Below are 17,460 nucleotides of genomic sequence, written 5' to 3'. Positions count from 1 at the left end.
TGCAGTAGCCTCCCCAGGCCTGCAGTACCAGAGAGGGAGGGAGAAGAGACTGGGGGAAAAGAGACAAATTTGAAGCTTGGCCCAGGTGTAGGGGCGAAAAAGGGTTGAATGCTTTGGATTTGCCCTGTTTCCATACCTCGGGAGCTGCCAAGCCTGAAGAGTTCGCAATGACCTGCTAAAAAGTACGTGTGCTGGACCCCGTCGGGCCGCACTGGGAGGTGGCTCAGCTGCTGGCCGGGCATTTCCCACCCCTGATCCAGTGACCCTCCTGTCCCCCCATTCCCACCCCACCCCACCCCATCCCATCCCCCTCAGCCAGCCCTTGCCCTCGCCCACAGCCGGCTGAGATGGCGGACCCCTCGGAATGCAGCATCAAAGTGATGTGCCGGTTCCGGCCTCTGAATGAAGCGGAGATCCTCAGAGGTGACAAATTCATCCCCAAATTTAAAGGAGAGGAGACAGTGGTCATAGGGGTAAGTCTCTGTTCGGTTTCCCCTTTTTCTTCCCTCACTTCCCCCTCCCCCCCCCCCCAACAGGAGATGCTCTCAACACCCCTTCTGACATTCCGGACCTGCAGTTTCTAGTGACCCGGGCTGAGGGGAAACAAACCACCTCGTGCCCACCCTCACCAACTCCCTCTTCGCCTTCCCCCCTCGCCAGCCTCATTGTTCCCTTCCGGCCCCTAGGGGCAGGCAGCAGGGCAGGGTCGGGTGGATGGGGATGTTGGGGGGTGGGCCGGGGAACTGCACTCACCGTCGCCATTGTTCCCCGCGTGGGGGTGGGGGGCGCGCAGGGGAAGCACCGCTGGGGCCAAAGCTGGACCCCATTGTTTCCCCGCCTAGCTCCGGCTGTATGGACCAAGTGTACAAGTGGTGGAGGGGGATGGGTGGGCCGGGATTTATTAATCCTCCCCTCCTTAAAAAAAGTATTCCCCCCCTCCCGCCCCCTCCACTTTATCCTCATGCAAGCATGTATGTACTGTATCAGTTAACACTTCTTCAGATAGAAGAAAATAGAGGAGCACAAAAGAGTAGCGGATCTGATATCCCATCCGCGGTGTGAAACGGGGCTCCCCTCCTGCCTTTCACCTTGATCACAGCAGGGCGAACACCGGAGCTGCGCAAAGGTAGTAGTGCTGGAGGCGCAGCCTGGAAGGTCAGGTGTCTCTCCCCCACTCCTCCCCTTGGCCAAGGGGTGGTCCCTCTGCTGTTAGGAGGCGGGGAAGGGAGAGGAATGAGGGAGGACAGTACATATCTCCATCCCTTTTCCCTCCCGCCTTCCCTTCTTTCCCTCCTTTCCTTGTGCCCTAAGCGCAGGGGTGTGCCTGGAGTGTAGAAGGGAATGTTTCTTAGGTGAGCTTTTAGAGAAAGGAGGCTGAAGGTGATGAGGTTACCAGCAACCTCCCTCCTCGCCACTGAAAAGTGCAGAAGTTACTTTCTGCTCCGAGTCCTTTCCTTTCTCCCTTCCTCAAATGAGGTTTCTCACTCTTTAAAGAGTCCTGACTTCTGGGAGGAAGAGGTGGGGGTATGACTATTTTTGGTCCAAAGGATAAAAGAGAACCGGTCCTGCCATTCCCGTGTGTATCTTCCCTCTCCTTCCACCCATCCCCACACTGCTTGTTCTCCCTGATTCTGCTCCCTTTGTACTCTTGTACTCATGGGGAAGGGACTGGAATTGATCGAATATCCCTGTCCCCATTGACATGTTCTTGGCAGCTTTCTGTAGATTGCTGGTGCAGCTTCCCAGCATTGATTAAGCTGATGTCATCCCAATCACTGAGCATGCTCCATTTCTACGATTCTCCCTCCCTCCAACCCCCACAACGGGTACCCCTCTCTCTCCCCGCCCCCATTGCTGAAGTATTTAGGTCAAGTGATTGACAGGTAACAACAATATATCGAGGGGGCACTGGGAAAGTGGCTGCCATTGTCTGACCCTAAAAACTAGAGGTGTAAATGTTGATATGGTGGCTGTGTAGTTCCATTCCCCTATAGAGCTGGCTTTCTGTGCCGCAGTCTCGGCAAATAGAGCTGGGGATACCCGCATTTATTTTCCACTTACCAGATAGACTCTATCTACACTTGCAGAAAGATGGAGACAAGGCTCTGACACAGTAGAATCTTGACTTCTGTCCCCATTAGAAAGACTCCTTCTCCCCCTCCTTCTCAAACTACTCAGAAAACTGTGTGACTTTACTGGGAAATAATCTGTGATGAACATGCTTTTGTAGAGTTTACCTGGCTTAGTGCAGGTTAGGAAAGATATTTTGGTCTTTATTTGCATGGGAAAAGAAAATTATTTATTAAAATAGTTGAAGGAGAAATATTCTACTACAGTAATCCCCTTGGCTGTTGTAGTTTTAATATTCCTTTGGCAAGTGTACCAAACCTGTCATTCCTTAAGTTTCTACCTCTGCTACAAAATTAAAGCTAGCATCAATGTAATATTTTTGTTGTTTACAAAGTGCTTTCCTTACGCAATCCTATGAGACTGTAATGCAGGTATTATCCTCCCCATTTTAAATTAAAAGAAACATCTTGCTGGGAATATCAGTTACTTACCCATGGTGTCATAGTTGGAACCCAAGGCCTTATTAACTCCAGTTCTCTTTGCATGAGACTATGGAGAAGTGGTGGTGAAATTAGAAAGAGAGCCAGATTTTAAAATTAGGAGAATTTTGAGTATGTAATGTGTCCTCCCTTCAGAGCTAACTAAACTGTGTGGCCTTAGGCAAATCACATAACTTCTCTGAACTTTATTTTCCTCTTCAGAGAAATGAGGACAAATAACATTAACCCATCATACTGACCCCACAGATTTTTGCTTGGATCAAATGAGATAATGTATGTAAAGTTGTTTTGTAAACCTTAAAAGCATTATATAAATGATTGTTAAATTATGCTGGCTTTGTAATAGTCATATAGCCAATGCAGTCCAATCCATACCTCAGCTGAATTCTCATCTATAGTATCTCAGTGAGTGACCATCCATTCTATGCTTGAAGATTTCCTGGGATGAGAAACTCATTTTACTTAACCAGGCAGCTCATTTTCCTTTGGGACAGTCCAATTGAAACAAAATCTTTCTTTTTGGGACTTACCTATCCCATAAGTAATATGCAACAGAATCCAGATTCAAACTGAAGTCTGATTCCAAGTCCAGTGTTCTTTATACAATCCAACTATTCTCTATTCTCTCTATAATAAACACTGAAATAATTTAAAATAGTTTTATTTCTTTATGAAACAGTTTGATCTAGGACTGAGAGTTAGCCACAGAAGTTTCCAGACACTTCCACTTGGGATCTGGATATATTTTAGGGTCAGACCTCTCAATTAATCATTATGAACTTATTAATGGAAATAGACCAATCTGTATTGATTTTAATAAGTCAGAAGGTAGGATGGAGGGGAGTAATTGTAATTGATAATAATGACTAAAATATATGTTTCTAAAATGTTTTGCATACAGTATCTCATCTCATGCTTATGACAATCCTGTAAAGTAGGTTTTATTAAGTCAAGTTTACAGATGAGGGAGCTGAGACTTGGAGTTGAAGTGACTTCCCAAAGGTTATAGAGCAGGGAAAGGGAAGGGACAGAGGAAGGACTATATCTCTCTGAACCAAAATCCAACCCTTATGTATTCTTTTTTCCCCCAAAACCCTTACTTCATAGAATCAATACTACACATTGGTTCCAAGGCAGAAGAGAAGTAAGGGCTAGGCAACTGGGGTAAATGACTTGCACAGGATCACCTGGCTAGACAGTATCTGAGGTCAAATTTGAACCCAGGACCTCCCATCTCAAGGCTTGGCTCTTAATCTACTGAACCACCTAGCTGCCCTCATGTATTCTTTAAAAAGATCCTTTTATCTGTTTTGTAAATGGTGGAATGGGGGAGTAGGAAGAACATATTGCCAGAGGAACAGGAGTATTTGGATAAACCTCTGGAGTTTTTTACAATTCTCCTTGGAATGAGTTTATTACACTTCCTATACAAGGAGTAATATTCAAGTCAGCCCTAGGGCATCTTAATCAAAAAAGGCCAAATACTGATTGTTTCATAACCAAAAAACATCAATGCACCTATTTATTGGCTATATTATATGAAAAGTCCTACTATTAGCAGTGTGACCTTGCACAGGTCACTTGTCCTTTTGGGGCTTCAGTTTCTTCATTTTTTAGAATAAATGGATTGCATTAGATGGCTTCTAATTTTCTTTTCAGGCCTATGAGTCTTTGGTTCTACCAAGCTAGACTCTTTAGTACAATTTACAACAATCTGTCGAATAATGCTTTTTAAAAGAAAGATTTCCTCTGCTTTTGATTAGCTGTACTGACTGGCCCTCTGTAGACGAGAGTTTTGGGATTTGATAAATTCTGGTCACTATTGACTATACCACACTGCCAGTAAGTGCTTCATTGGGGTTGGGAGAAGGGAGGTGAAGATTCTTGTTGCCTTAAAGGTCAGGGAATGACTTGTCATACTGGAGTCCTTCCCACAACTCAATTCATTTTTTGCAATTAAAGAAATTAAAGTCTTGGCAGGCTGTAGACACATTTAAGATGCATAGATTGCAGCTGAATTCCTTTAAAGCTACCAGACTTCAGCTCTTGCCTCACAGAGGTGGAGAAGCCTCCTATCTAAAAGACTCACTCCTTTGTCTTTCTGGAGTGGTGATGATGGTGGTGATGCTAAGCTGTGTGGTGACAGGTTGTGCAATGAGAATGAAGAGAGGAATAATAATACAGGAACCAAATTACTAAATAATGTTGGTTGTTACTAAGTAGCAAAAGTGAGTAATTGAAACACAGTTGAATGAGCAGTGCTCCAAATTCAGAACCCCAGGAGTGTTATCTACTTCTATAATTGCATCACAGAATTGGAGGGGTTTTTTTTCTTCATCTTTTGCCTTCAGGGAAGTATAGGCTAACAAATAGGAGAGAGAGATTTTTGCATATTAATCTCTGTATTTCTCCCCTAGGAAATACCTATTCTTTATAGAATTGTGGGGCAAAAAGCCCTGGATTGGGAGTCAGAAAATATGGGTTCTACTCCTGGCTATGACCCTGGGCATGCCACACATAGGGTACTGTGGTTCCTCTTCTATAAAATGAGGTGGTAAATGAATGATTTCTGCTTTAATTTCACTTCTTTTGTAAAACCTTCTGTTATTATACCTAGTTTAGTTTATAGGATGCTAGACATGGAATCAGGAAGACATGGGTTCAATTGAATTCCACCTTTGATTTTACTAACCATGTATGTGATCCCTAGGTAAGTCACTATAAAATGAGAGGGTTGAACTTGATTAACTCCTATGATCACTTAAGGCTCTAAATCTATGATCCTTTGACCCCAGACTAAAGTGATCTTTCTATCCTCTGAATTCCCTAAAATACTGTATTGTATGAACTTTTAAAAATGTCTATATATTTTCTTTTAAAAGTGTCCATATATTTTCTTTTTCCAGTTAGACCTAAGTTCTAGAAAGACAAGAAATGTACTTTTTCACACACTCCCAGTGCCTCTTTGCACTTTAAGTGGGCTTTTAATAAAAATTGCTTGTGAATTTCAGAAATTTTCATTATATATATACATATATATGTAGTTGTTCCTTGCTATATTGCGGATCATTTATTGCAGCGTCACTGTATCACATTAAAAAATATCTAATTCCATATTGGGGAGTTTTTGCTATATCATGGGATTTTGCAGATAAATATTGTATTGTATACAAAAATACCTTACAGCACTATCCCTTGCTTCAGTTTGCCAATACCAGATTGTACATGGCACACTATTGGCTGATGGAATGAAAGGTGACCAACCACAGTGCTATGTTTTGTATCCTGGGTGTTGATTGGCTCAGTGACTATACTTTGGGGATTTTCAACTATTGTGGGAGTCTCTGGACTGTAACTCCTGAGATAGATGAAGGGATCATTGTATATATGTACATATAAACCCCTTACTTTCCATCTTAGAATCAAGACTGTGTAATGGTTCCAAGGCAGAAGAATGGTAAGGGCTGGACAATTTGTATTAAGTGACTTGTCTATGATCACACAACCAGTAAGTATCTGAGGTCAGATTTGAACCCAGGAACTCCCATCTCGAGGCTTGGCTCTCCATTCACTGAGTGACCAAGTTTCCCCTTTTTGTGATATATTTTTTTTTTTACCAATTTTGTAAACTTGTAACCTTGGGTAAGTTCCTTTACTAATCTGAATCTTAGTGTTCTCTTCTGTAAAATGAAGGCAGTTGGACTAAATAAAGGATCACTAAAGTTATTTCCAGGCTTAAAGACACAAGACAACATTACAAAACTTTTTATTTATTATTATTTTGAAAATGGAAAGTTTTACAAAATTAACTTTGAAATGGAATGTTATTCTGCACAGTAAGCCCGAATGCTTAGTTACTGCCTGATCCATTCCCTTGCCTTTCTCTTTGCCCACCGAATTAAAAAAATGAATTGGAAATAAATTTTCTTAGCTTCTCTGATAGCAAGAAAAGATAATAAAACTTGAGAGTGAGGTGGGAGTAGAAAATGAAGAGAATGCTATTAGACATTTTAGAAGAGAAGAGTTAAAGCTTTGGTTGCTCCTAAGATATAAAAAAGTTGATTAAATTCAATTCTCTGAGTATTTAGTGAAATTGTAAAAAATGCTGCTGAGCCATCTATATACTTGTGATCCTAACTGCTGGCTCTTAATAATACTGTTTATTAGTGACAACCAATTGTCTTGGAGTACTCCCAAGTCTTTAACCTAGAATTTTTGTGCCTTTAGTTATTTCCATTTAAGCAGGGCAACAGTTTATATTTTTTCATTTGTCACTCTAGAAAAACTTAGCTTAGCAAAGATTGTTTCCTTTGTTTTCTTGGGAGAATGAGTCCAGATCTGTGCAAGAAGTCAGTTCCAACATTACCTATAGCTGGTCCTATTTAATATCAGAAGCTGGGGTGCCATTTTGTGAGAACATAGATCAGTGTATGGTGGCTTTTATGAGTGGTAGAATGGTTCAGGAGAGTCATCATCAAGTTTCAGCCCAAGTTACCATTGTGGTGGTAAGTTGAGTCCTGAAAAAAAAAAGAAAAATGTTAGATATTTTCCAAGAGTTCTATTCTTTGTTAAAAACTATATATACTGTTTTAAGCAAAGATCTTTAAGGCATCTATCCAACTAGTTTTTGTATTCCTTTTCCTAAGGATGCCTTTCAAAAGCCAAAATGGGAATATAATTGTTTTAGCCATCTTTCTCTATCTTTCTCTGTCTCTGTCTTTCTGTCTCTGATTCTCTTTCTGCCTCTATTTCTGTCTGTCTCTTTCACATACACATATGATATAATTGGGTATAGCTCTTCAATTCTGATTTGTGCTTGTTATCCTCATTTCCACAACTGTCTTCACCCACCCAAGTCTTCCTTATTTCTTTATTTAATAATATATTTTATATGAACCCTCTATTCCAACCACATTGGCTTATTATGCACTGTTTTCTCAAACAAATCATGTTCATATCTATTCCTGAGGCTTTGTTTATACCATTGTCCTGTCCTGAAATGCTCCCCACCATTCTATCATTTGAATTCCACCTTCTCTGTCAAATTGTCCTTGAAATGGCTGAAGAAAGTAACTGTTTTATAATACTTTTAATTCCCCACATGTATACCTTGTAAATTGGTGCTTATTAGAGACTTTCTAAGTTGATTGATTTTGGTCTTTGTTCACTCCAGAAAGCCAGATATTCATAAGCTGCTAAGTATTGCATCTCCCTAAAATATTTAGATTTCTTGAAATTTTTCTTCTGTTTCTAAATTTTTTTTTGCATTTTAAAATGGGAAAAGGTTCTTCATGACTAGATTTCCTTTCATTTAAAATGAAATAATAGAATGTTCTTCTAATTGGTCTAAATTATATTTTAAAAGTTGTATAAACGTCTGTTGCCTCATTTTCAGATTTTTCTCTTATCTTAGTTAAAAACAAATCAAAGTCTCAATTTTCTAATAACCTATTGCTAATTTAAAAACTAGTTCTTCCTTCTACTGAAACTCTGGTTTTATCTCATTTCTTTTAAGTTTTTAAAGCAATCAGTCCCTTTTTGTTTTTGACAATTAAGAGCACCCAAACATCTTCCCTTTTAATTTTTTTTTTTTTGGTAATAGAACCTGATAATTGAAAGGGCTCTTTAGAGGTTTTCTAGTCCAACTTTTCTAAAGTTCTGAAGCCCCTTTGCCCTATTTTTTAATATTAAACCTCTACCTGTAGATCTCTAGTGATGGATAGCTCACTGCCGCCCACAGAAGAGTGCTCTAATTTTGGTTTGTTCTAATGGTTAGGGCAGCAGTTAGAATGCTAGGCCTGTACTCAGGAAGACTAATCTTCCTGAGTTAAAATCCAGCCTCAGAAATTTATTGACTATGTAACCTTGGGCAAATCACTTCACCCTGTTTGCCTCAGTTTCTTCATCTTTAAAATAAACTGGAGAAGGAAAGGGCAAACCACTCATATCTTTGCCAAGAAAGCCCCAAATGGGGTCATGAAGAATTGCAAACTACTGAACGAGAATTGTTAGAAAGTTATTCCTTTATACTCCGTATAATTTCTGCCCAGTGATCCTGCTTTTGCTGTTTTACATTCAAGAAGAATGTCTAATTCTTACTTCACAGGATGACACTTCAAATATATAAAGATAGCCATTATTCCCTTTTTCCCCCCATCCCAAGTCTTCTCTAAGCTAAACATTCTCAGTTCCTTCAATGAGAAGAAATTCCATGAGATGAATATAAACAATTGAAAACACATTTTCTATTCCATACTTCCCAGCTGTTATACAGAAAACATAGGGTACTTTCTTCCCATGAACATTATACTTTATAAAGAGGAGAACTGAAGAGAGTTTCATATAAAGGAACTGGAATTAAATATTTCTGCATTTTACAACTTATGAAATCCCTTTGGAAAAACTGATTGGAGGAAAAGGTTTTTGTTTGAGAACAAATATAGTTTTGTAAGGCACTGCATGATTTAAACTTATTTGACAAGTGTACCTATTTAATGGATTCTGCAGGTAAAGATGGTCAATTAGTTTCCCAGAGATGATAGAGAAGACTTATGAAGTTAAGGTAATTTTCTTTTCTTCTTTTGTCAGTGTCATTGGTTTATTCAGCTAGCTAATAGCATTTTTTTCTGGCTTGGCAAGCCTGTTCCAACAACCAAAGAGAAATTCTAAGATTCTGAGAAATCCAAGATTGCTTTTCACAAAAGTTGTGCTTCACTATCCTGGAGAGGGCAAACTGTCTATGGAAATGAACATAGCTTAGAAGAGAAAGAGCATCTATTTAATATACTCACCTGCTCTAATTAGACTTTCTTTGTTTCCTATGTGCCCTGTCTTGCCTCTTAGTGGTTATTTAATAGTATAGAACTCTTTACTTTAATGGAGTAATTGGGTGGGGCAGTCTTCTAAAAATCAAAGCTTAATAATGGATCTCACCAGCTGAGACCTTGGCTTGCTTTTCCAGGTACTATAAAGTCATGCTAGAGATCTTGGTGAAAGTATCCATGAAACCTGTCTGATTTGGGAATAGTGTTTGGAGAGTCACACTCACAGCTTTTTAGGCTCATTACTTTTTTTTTTTTAACAAAGAAACATTCTTAGACTTTATTTTTATTATTGTTTTTCTTTTCAGATCACAATAAATTTTCTAAATATATCCTTCTCCCCTCCCTATCGAAGCATCCCTTCTATCAGAGATTAAAGTGATAAGAGAAAAAAGCAGTTTAGCAAAACTAAACAAGACATTGATTGTGCCCAAGAGAACGTGCAGTACCCCACACTCAATAGTTTTTTACTTCTACAATGAAGGGAGGAAAGGTACATTTTCTCAGCTCTTCTCTTTTGAGAAGAGAGGCCAAGTTTGGTCATTATAAAAATGCAAGATTCATTTAAAATTTTTTATTTAATTGATTAAGAAAAAATTTCCATGGTTACATGATTCATGTTCTTTGTCTCCTTTCCTCCCACCTCCCTGCTGTAGCCAACACACAATTCCACTGTGTTTTACATGTTTAATGGTTGAAGACATATTTCAGGTCTTATTATATCATTAATATTTGCATTAGGGCGATCGTTTAGAGCAGGGGTCAGCAATGTATGGCTCTTTCTGCAGGAGCCATAAAGTCAATTTTTTTTCAGGTGCTGTTACAGGAGTGCACACTGTGAGCACTGTACGGCTCTCATGAAATTACATTTTAAAAAATGTGGCGTTTATGGCTCTCACGGCCAAAAAGGTTGCCGACCCCTGGTTTAGAGTCTACATTCCCAATCATATCCCCATTGACCTATTTGATCAAGCTGTTGTTTTTCTTCTGTGCTTCTACTCCCACAGTTCTTTCTCTGGATGTGGATAGCTTTCTTTCTCATAAGTCTCTCAGAAATGTCTTAGATCATTGCACTGCTGCTAGTAGAGAAGTCAAGATTCATTTTTTCTTTCTTTTTTTGTCCTTCCATTTTCATTATGTGTATTTTCCTGGTTCTGCTTATATGACTCTTCCCTTCTCTGAATTATTCATATTTGTCATTAATTATGGCAGCATATCATCACATATAGTTACTACAATTTGCTTAGTCAATGGTTAGTTCAAATCAATGTTTTCCCATTTTTTGAAGTTCTTTGTTTCTGTAAAAATATTGCTGCAAATATTTTGAAATATAGGGGACTAGTACAGCCTTCCATTGGCTGTCATTGCCCTTGTATCCTATATATAGTGATGATAGTGATTTGAAAGGATGAACACATCATGTGTAATACTGCTGTATATCCCCAATGCCTTGTCTTTTTTGTCCACTCATACCTGTCACTGGTATTCCTTGGGCTGAATTTAGAGGTAATGATTTAAAGGTGGGCTGTCATCCTGAAACCGTTTGGTTCTGAGGCTTCTTCATTGCCTGTTTTTCTTTACCCTTCTGCAGTTGTTGTTCAGTTGTTTCAGTCATGTTCAGCTCTGTGACCCCAATTGGGGTTTCTTTGGCAAAGATACTAACTACAGTGGTTTGCCATTTCCTTCTCTAGCTCATTTGATAGCCAGGAAACCTTTCTACCCTTCTACTACTCAGTAATAACTGGAAAGGGAAGGAAGAGTATTACCAGCTTCTAAAAATTTAATAAGATATACCTAAATACAATTGAAGGAACTAAAAAAATCCTGGTCCTGAGGTAATTAATGAGTTACTGTTTTTAGCATTTGCTCCCTTTCCCATCAATAATGCAAAGATCTATAGAACCGATGAGGTCTTTCAACTTTGAAGTAAGCCTTTGGCAAATCTTACAAGCTCCCTTTTGTCTCACTCAGTACCCTGCTGGCGGATATAACTGTTAGAGGATGATAAAAAACTCAACCTCTCCTGAATAGCAGAGTGATACAGACTAAGCATCTTAGTCAAAAGAGAAAACAGAATGGTAGTTGGAAGCTCATTCTCTGCTTTGTGTTAATGGTGAATGGCTCATATGGATGTTTTAGGGTAATGAACAGGAATAGAAATAACTATTCCTGAAAACTCCCTAGAGAGAATTTCTATCTTGTATCCTCCCCCACTCCCTACTGGCTACTGCATGCAAGGAGACAAATGTATATATCGACCTTGAAACAAAAGGGATGCTTTGCTGTGATAGATTCATCTAATGTGGTGTGATTTGTTGCTGTAGAAACACATGCTGAGTGATCATTGCTAATCAAGATTCCTAACATGCCTCCCCTTACAATAGTCACGTCTCAGCTAGCCCTCCTGATAACATAAAGCAGGTGCTGGGGATGTCTTCTAGGAAAGCTATATAAAGCTCCTTAATGGCTTTTCCGGTTGCTTTAGTTGGTTTATGTAAATGTCAGGAATCTGGGGCAATTGGTTTATATTCTGACTTGCTATCTTAGCATCACTCCATATTTGGTTAGTACTATACTGATCAAAACTTAGTGTAGGTTGGCTAACCCTCAGCTCATGTCACTTTCTACATAAGGTCTTTCCTCAACCACAGCTGCTAGTGTCTTTTTCCTCTAAATTTCCTTTTACATATGTATTTTTGTGTGTGTATATAAATAAACATACATATTGATATAATCTATCTATCTATCTATCTATCTATCTATCTATCTATCTATCTATCTATCTATCTATTCTTTGNTATCTATCTATCTATCTATCTATCTATCTATCTATCTATCTATCTATTCTTTGTATTTTCATTGCTTAGCATTGTGTCTAGCAACTTACAGCTTAATAAATATTGATTTCCTCTTTCTTTCTCACTGTTTTTGCTTTGAGTTCTCCCTATCTTTACCTTCCTTCCTTTTCTTCCTCTTCATCTTGTTCCTTTCTGGAATTCAACCTTCTTTCTCTTTCCCCCTCCCCTCCTTCTGATCTCAGCTCAGAACCAGTCTAGGGTGGGGTCTGAGATGACTGAAATGTTCAGATTCAAAGCTTCCTTTCATCCCATCCTCATTCAGCTGTATCCCCAGCCCCCCTTACTGATTTCCCTACCAAGGTTCATTTCTCCTATTGCTCTCTAGCTCCTTCTCTTTTGATCAAATTACTGGGAGATCCTTAATCTTCCTTTTCTCTGAAAATGTGGATAAATCTTTCTTCTGTCCATTGTGTACCCAGTGATCCCAAGTCATACTTTGATGCAACTTTAAAAATAACATTGAAAAAGAGAAAGAGGGTCAGCAAAAGAGGGAAGCCTTTTAACCTATCCACCCGCCCCCCCCACCTCCAATCTGTTTGTAATTGTTAGTACAATTAAAAAAAAAAAAACTCAAAGGAGTTGGAAATTTGCTTCTTAGATAAGAAGTTTCAAGTCTTCATTGTGTTCTAGCAGAAAGGAAAGCAGTTGTATAGTCTCTGAGGTCTTCAGATAAATAATAGGAAGTCTTCCTGAGTGTCTGGAAGTGTTAACACCAATTGAAGGTTCTAGCTTACCATCTCATTTCCCCTTCTCCTCCACATGATCATCTCCTCCCTTACTTTAGAGCCACAACTAGTGGCCTAGAGAGTAACTTTACCCCACCTATCTGCTAATGAGAAAGACTGAGGAAATGGAAAATGGTTTCTTCTACCACAGAGAAGAGATATGTTGTTCTTGGCTCCTGACCTACTTATGCCAATGTGTCCCTGGGCAAGTTACTTAACATCTCTGGGCATTGATTTTCCTTTGGTTAAATGAGTTTAGATTAGATGCTTCCAGATCTAAATCTATAATCCTATGAAGTTGGTACCTTTAATGTTGTTTTTCCCCTATAGGGTAATGTTCTTGGAACCTAAGCTACTCACTAGATCTGTAACCCTATGCAAATCACCTAATCTTTTGCAGCCTTAGTTTCCTCATATGAAAAATAGGGATAAGAGAATCTACCTCACAGGATTATTGTGAAAATTGAGAGAATAGTATGTAAAGAAATTTGCAAAGCCTAAAGTATTATATAAATGTTAGCTGTTGCATTTATCATATGTGGTTTTTAAGTTCTGAAATATTATTAGTAGGATACTTTAAGTACTATATGGGGTCAATTAGGGCTTTGGAAGCTAGGCTGGGAAGTTAATTAACCATCACATTTAACACAGTTTTTATAGGAAATTCATTTGGTCCAAAACAAATTAATTCTTACTACATATTTTGAATGTAGCTCTTTTTGAATTCGAAATTTTGTACTGTACTTTGAGATATTTCTGTACAAGCTTATCATTTTTCATATGCTCCCAAACCCCTCTCTGATAGAAAGGCGGTACTATTTTTATTTAAAAAGAAGTAAAAAAAATTATGAAAATGGCTGCATTTCATGTGTCCTAAAGAGACCACATTCTTTTACTTCTCAAAGAGCAACATGTACTCTGTTGTTGTTTTTTCCTTCTTTTTTCTCAGTCTAGTCTAATTTTTCTCTATCACTGGTTAAAAGTGAGATGGAGGAAAAGCTCATTATAGTGGATTTTTTTTCTCCTAGGTTGTTGACCTTCTAAAGTCCTTGATTTGCAGAGAGAGAATAATGATGGAGCTAATATTTTCTTTTCTTTTAAGCGCTTATACTCATAAGGCCACAACATCAAAATTGATAATTATTTAAGAGTGATTATTTTAAGAAAAATATTTCCTTTTGTTATTCTCTCTTGCACAGGATAATCTTTCTCTTATTTACAGGTCTCAGTCTGTCTCATGAGTAAAAGTGTAGGCTACTCTATTCTCTAAGGAAGGGAGGTGTGAGTTTCTCTCTGGATTGGGTGTCTGACACCTAATACTTTAAAGTACATTTTTTTTAATCCTTGAATTTGAATATATAGCTTCTTAACCTTGTTTCTCAGAAACTTGGGACATTCTTTGAGATGATCATTAATGTGGTGTTTATAAAAAGTATAATTCGGCAGGGAAATGTGTACCCTGTTAATGAAATCAAGTTTCTTTAACAATTGGGAAAACAACCTACTAATTATCTCTTGGAGTATTTTTTTAAAAGCCACCCCCACATATAATACTCTCTCAGAATAATAAATTACACTTGGAGGCTAATGGTTTGTTTTTTTGTGTACTTAATTGCTTCTTAATATGGTTTTTTTCTACAGAATGGTTTGGTAGAAATGAAGGGTTTTCTTTCTTTATATTTCTTCCTTTCTTATTCTGGAAGATACATTAATTCTGGGAATTTCCTGATTAAAAAAAAAGGAAGAATTTATTATTTTAAATTTTCAGTTCTGGTTTTCTTCAGCCTAACAAAGAAACAACTAACTATAAAAATATAAAATTCCCAAGTGTTATATTTTAGTGGAAAACCTCAGATGAGAAGAGGACTTTAGTGTGTTGTAAAAAGCATCCATTTCATAGAGAAGCATCCTTATGTGTTCTATAACTCCAGATGCTATCCTGATTGTGGCTTTTTCATTTTTTTGTCAGTATTTGTTAAATACCAACTATGCATAAGACATTGCCAAATATATACTCTATGGGTGACACATCTATTAGTAAGATAGACCTTCTGACTTAGAGGAACTCATAATCCAGATATGACTGACAAATATGCTAATGATTATGATATGAATCAGAATCTATGTCCCATAAAAGAAGACTAGACAAAGACTTCAGAAGCAGTAGAGATCAAATTTAATGGTCAGGGTGGGAACAAGAGAAAGATTTGGGAGGTGAGGGAAGGAGGAGGGAGATAGAGACCTAGGAACTGTAATTTAACAAACAAATTAATTAATTTTTAAAAATGCTGGAGGGAGCGTTCAAGGGGAAAGGATTAGAAGAAGATATGTAAGCTTTTTGTAAGCTGATAAAAAACAAGCATTTATAGCTATCTATATCAGTCTATCAATCTATCGATTGATCTATCTATAACTATCATCTTTTGCTAAAGTTAAAAAAATTGTGAATTTCACAGTCTGTTAAGATTTAAAAGAACAAGAAAACCTGCTCTGGGTCTGTGATTAAGAGCATTCGTGTGTCCTCTCTCCCTATACTTCACCCTTCACTCTTTAGTTTTTCCACACAAAGATTCCTACTGAGAGCTACTAGGTGAAAGGAACCCATCTGAGCTATATGCAATCAAGTCCAAGCAATTTGCCACATCAGACTAGTAATTTGTTTGAAGTGGGTGACATTCATGGCACTGAAAATTGACATACATATTGTCTTTTGAAAATGTCCCTGTGCCTTCCCTGCTGGCTGATTTTTTTCTCTAAAAGGCTTCTTCTAATGGATGCATTCTAAAAGCAGGTCTTTGACTGAAGGCCTTCCATCTTTGCCTTCTGCCTTACTCCTTCTGCCTAGCAGTTGCTGGCTCCTGGGTAAGACCAGGCTGGGCTACGTTGTCGCTGTGTCCCCATGCTGTTTTTAATTTCAGGGCAAGAAGCTCCTTGGTGCTTGCAAATCTGCCGCTTACCTTCTGTTGCCATCATCCTGCTAATGCAAGGTGAATGACTAAACCCTTCTCTTGGAAATGGGTTCTGTCTCAATGCCTGGGTCTTATAATGAGCTTTCTTCTACACTGCAGAATAAAAGTATTCCATTAAGTTGGATACTGCAGTGGGAGACTGCGGCTTTGTTTTTGAAATCCGAGGAAACCCAACTACTTTGCTTCTGGAAAACAGGTTGCTATTTTTTGTCTTGGGAGGAGGGATTTCTCCCTTGGAAAGCCTGCCTAGCTAGTGGAGGTGGAGGGTCCTTATTTTGAGAGGAGGTTGTGTGTTGGTGTTTTCATTTCCGTTCATTCTCCTTTTCTTCCTTCCCCTTCCCCCAACACTTTGGCTGTTTTTCTGTTACCTGAGTGGGCAGTGAATTGATTACATTTAAAAAAAATTGATATCCTTTGTTTTTATGTCACCTTTATATCTGAATATATTCTTTCCTCCACCCCACTCCATTCCTTGTAACTAAGAATAAAAAAGGGAAAGAGAGGGAAAAATAGCAGTTCTAAACTAAATAACACATCAGTCCAATATAATAGCATAGTATATACAATGTCCCTCCTACTTCTGCAAAGATGGTATTAAGGTACATTTTCTCCTCTCTTCTTTGTCATCATAAATCACAAAGTTTTCAGTTGTGTTTTGTTTTTGTTTTGATTGTTCTTTCCATTTATATTTTTATAGTCATAATGAATATTGTTATTGTTTCCCTAGTTTGATTAGGATAATATAATTCATATAATTTTCCATTTTTTCTTTGTTTCATCATAATCATTATTTCTTGTGGTATAGTAATATTCCATTACATTCCTGGGCCACAATGTGTACAGTCATTTCCCAATTATTGTGCATTTCAGTGATCTCATTTTTTAAAAAGAGTTTGTATTGATTTTTTTTGTTTTTATATAACCTGAATTTTTCCTTGTGTCCCTGACCCTTGCAAAAGGCCACCTCTTATAACAAATAATTTTTTAAATTGGAAAGTAGAGGAAAAAACCCATTATAACGAAGCAATACATCAAAACAATATGACAATTATATGCAGTGTTCAAATTCATTGGATCACTGCCTTCTTGGAGTGAAGTGCTTTTTGAAAGGAAAAAAAAAGATTAGTCATTTGTTAGATAATTTGTACACTGGGAATAGATCTGTTGGCCTAGGGGTCATCTTTAGATGTCCTTGTCTTTTGTTTTTGTTTTTTTCTTGTCCTTTTCTCCAATTTATGGGATTGTTGGGTTAATAGGTTAATTTTTTTTGTAATCTGATTTACCAGTTCCATAGGGATTTTGTTTCTCCTTGTGTGTATAGATGCTGCCTGGTGGGTGGAGAAGTTTCCATGGACACTGTGTGGAAGGCACAGAATAGGGTTGGATTTAGAGAGGGAGAGGGAGTCTATATCACATCCACACGCAGGTGACTGTAATTGTTAAATGAACTCTGTGAATCTAGAAAGGGGTGTTTATACAGGTGATCTCATGCCATATCCACATGCCACACAAAGGAG

General features: G+C 38.2%; 1 protein-coding gene across 2 annotated transcripts in view; it reads left to right on the top strand.

The window, feature by feature from the left end:
• Positions 1 to 347: 347 nt before the first annotated feature.
• Positions 348 to 17,460, top strand: part of KIF5C (kinesin family member 5C) — a 199,651-nt gene continuing 182,538 nt past the window's right edge. The window contains exon 1 of one of the 2 annotated variants that reach the window (XM_044669882.1): positions 348 to 473. In XM_044669882.1, coding sequence (XP_044525817.1) covers positions 348 to 473 — 126 coding nt within the window. Of the gene's footprint in view, positions 478 to 17,460 lie in introns of both variants that reach the window. The other variant, XM_044669884.1, reaches the window with a different exon arrangement.

The sequence above is a fragment of the Gracilinanus agilis genome, chromosome 3 (assembly GCF_016433145.1).
Source record: "Gracilinanus agilis isolate LMUSP501 chromosome 3, AgileGrace, whole genome shotgun sequence".
NCBI classification, from domain to species: domain Eukaryota; kingdom Metazoa; phylum Chordata; class Mammalia; order Didelphimorphia; family Didelphidae; genus Gracilinanus; species Gracilinanus agilis.
The sequence above is the reverse complement of the archived record's forward strand: the minus strand, read 5'-3'. Positions and strand labels throughout refer to the sequence as shown.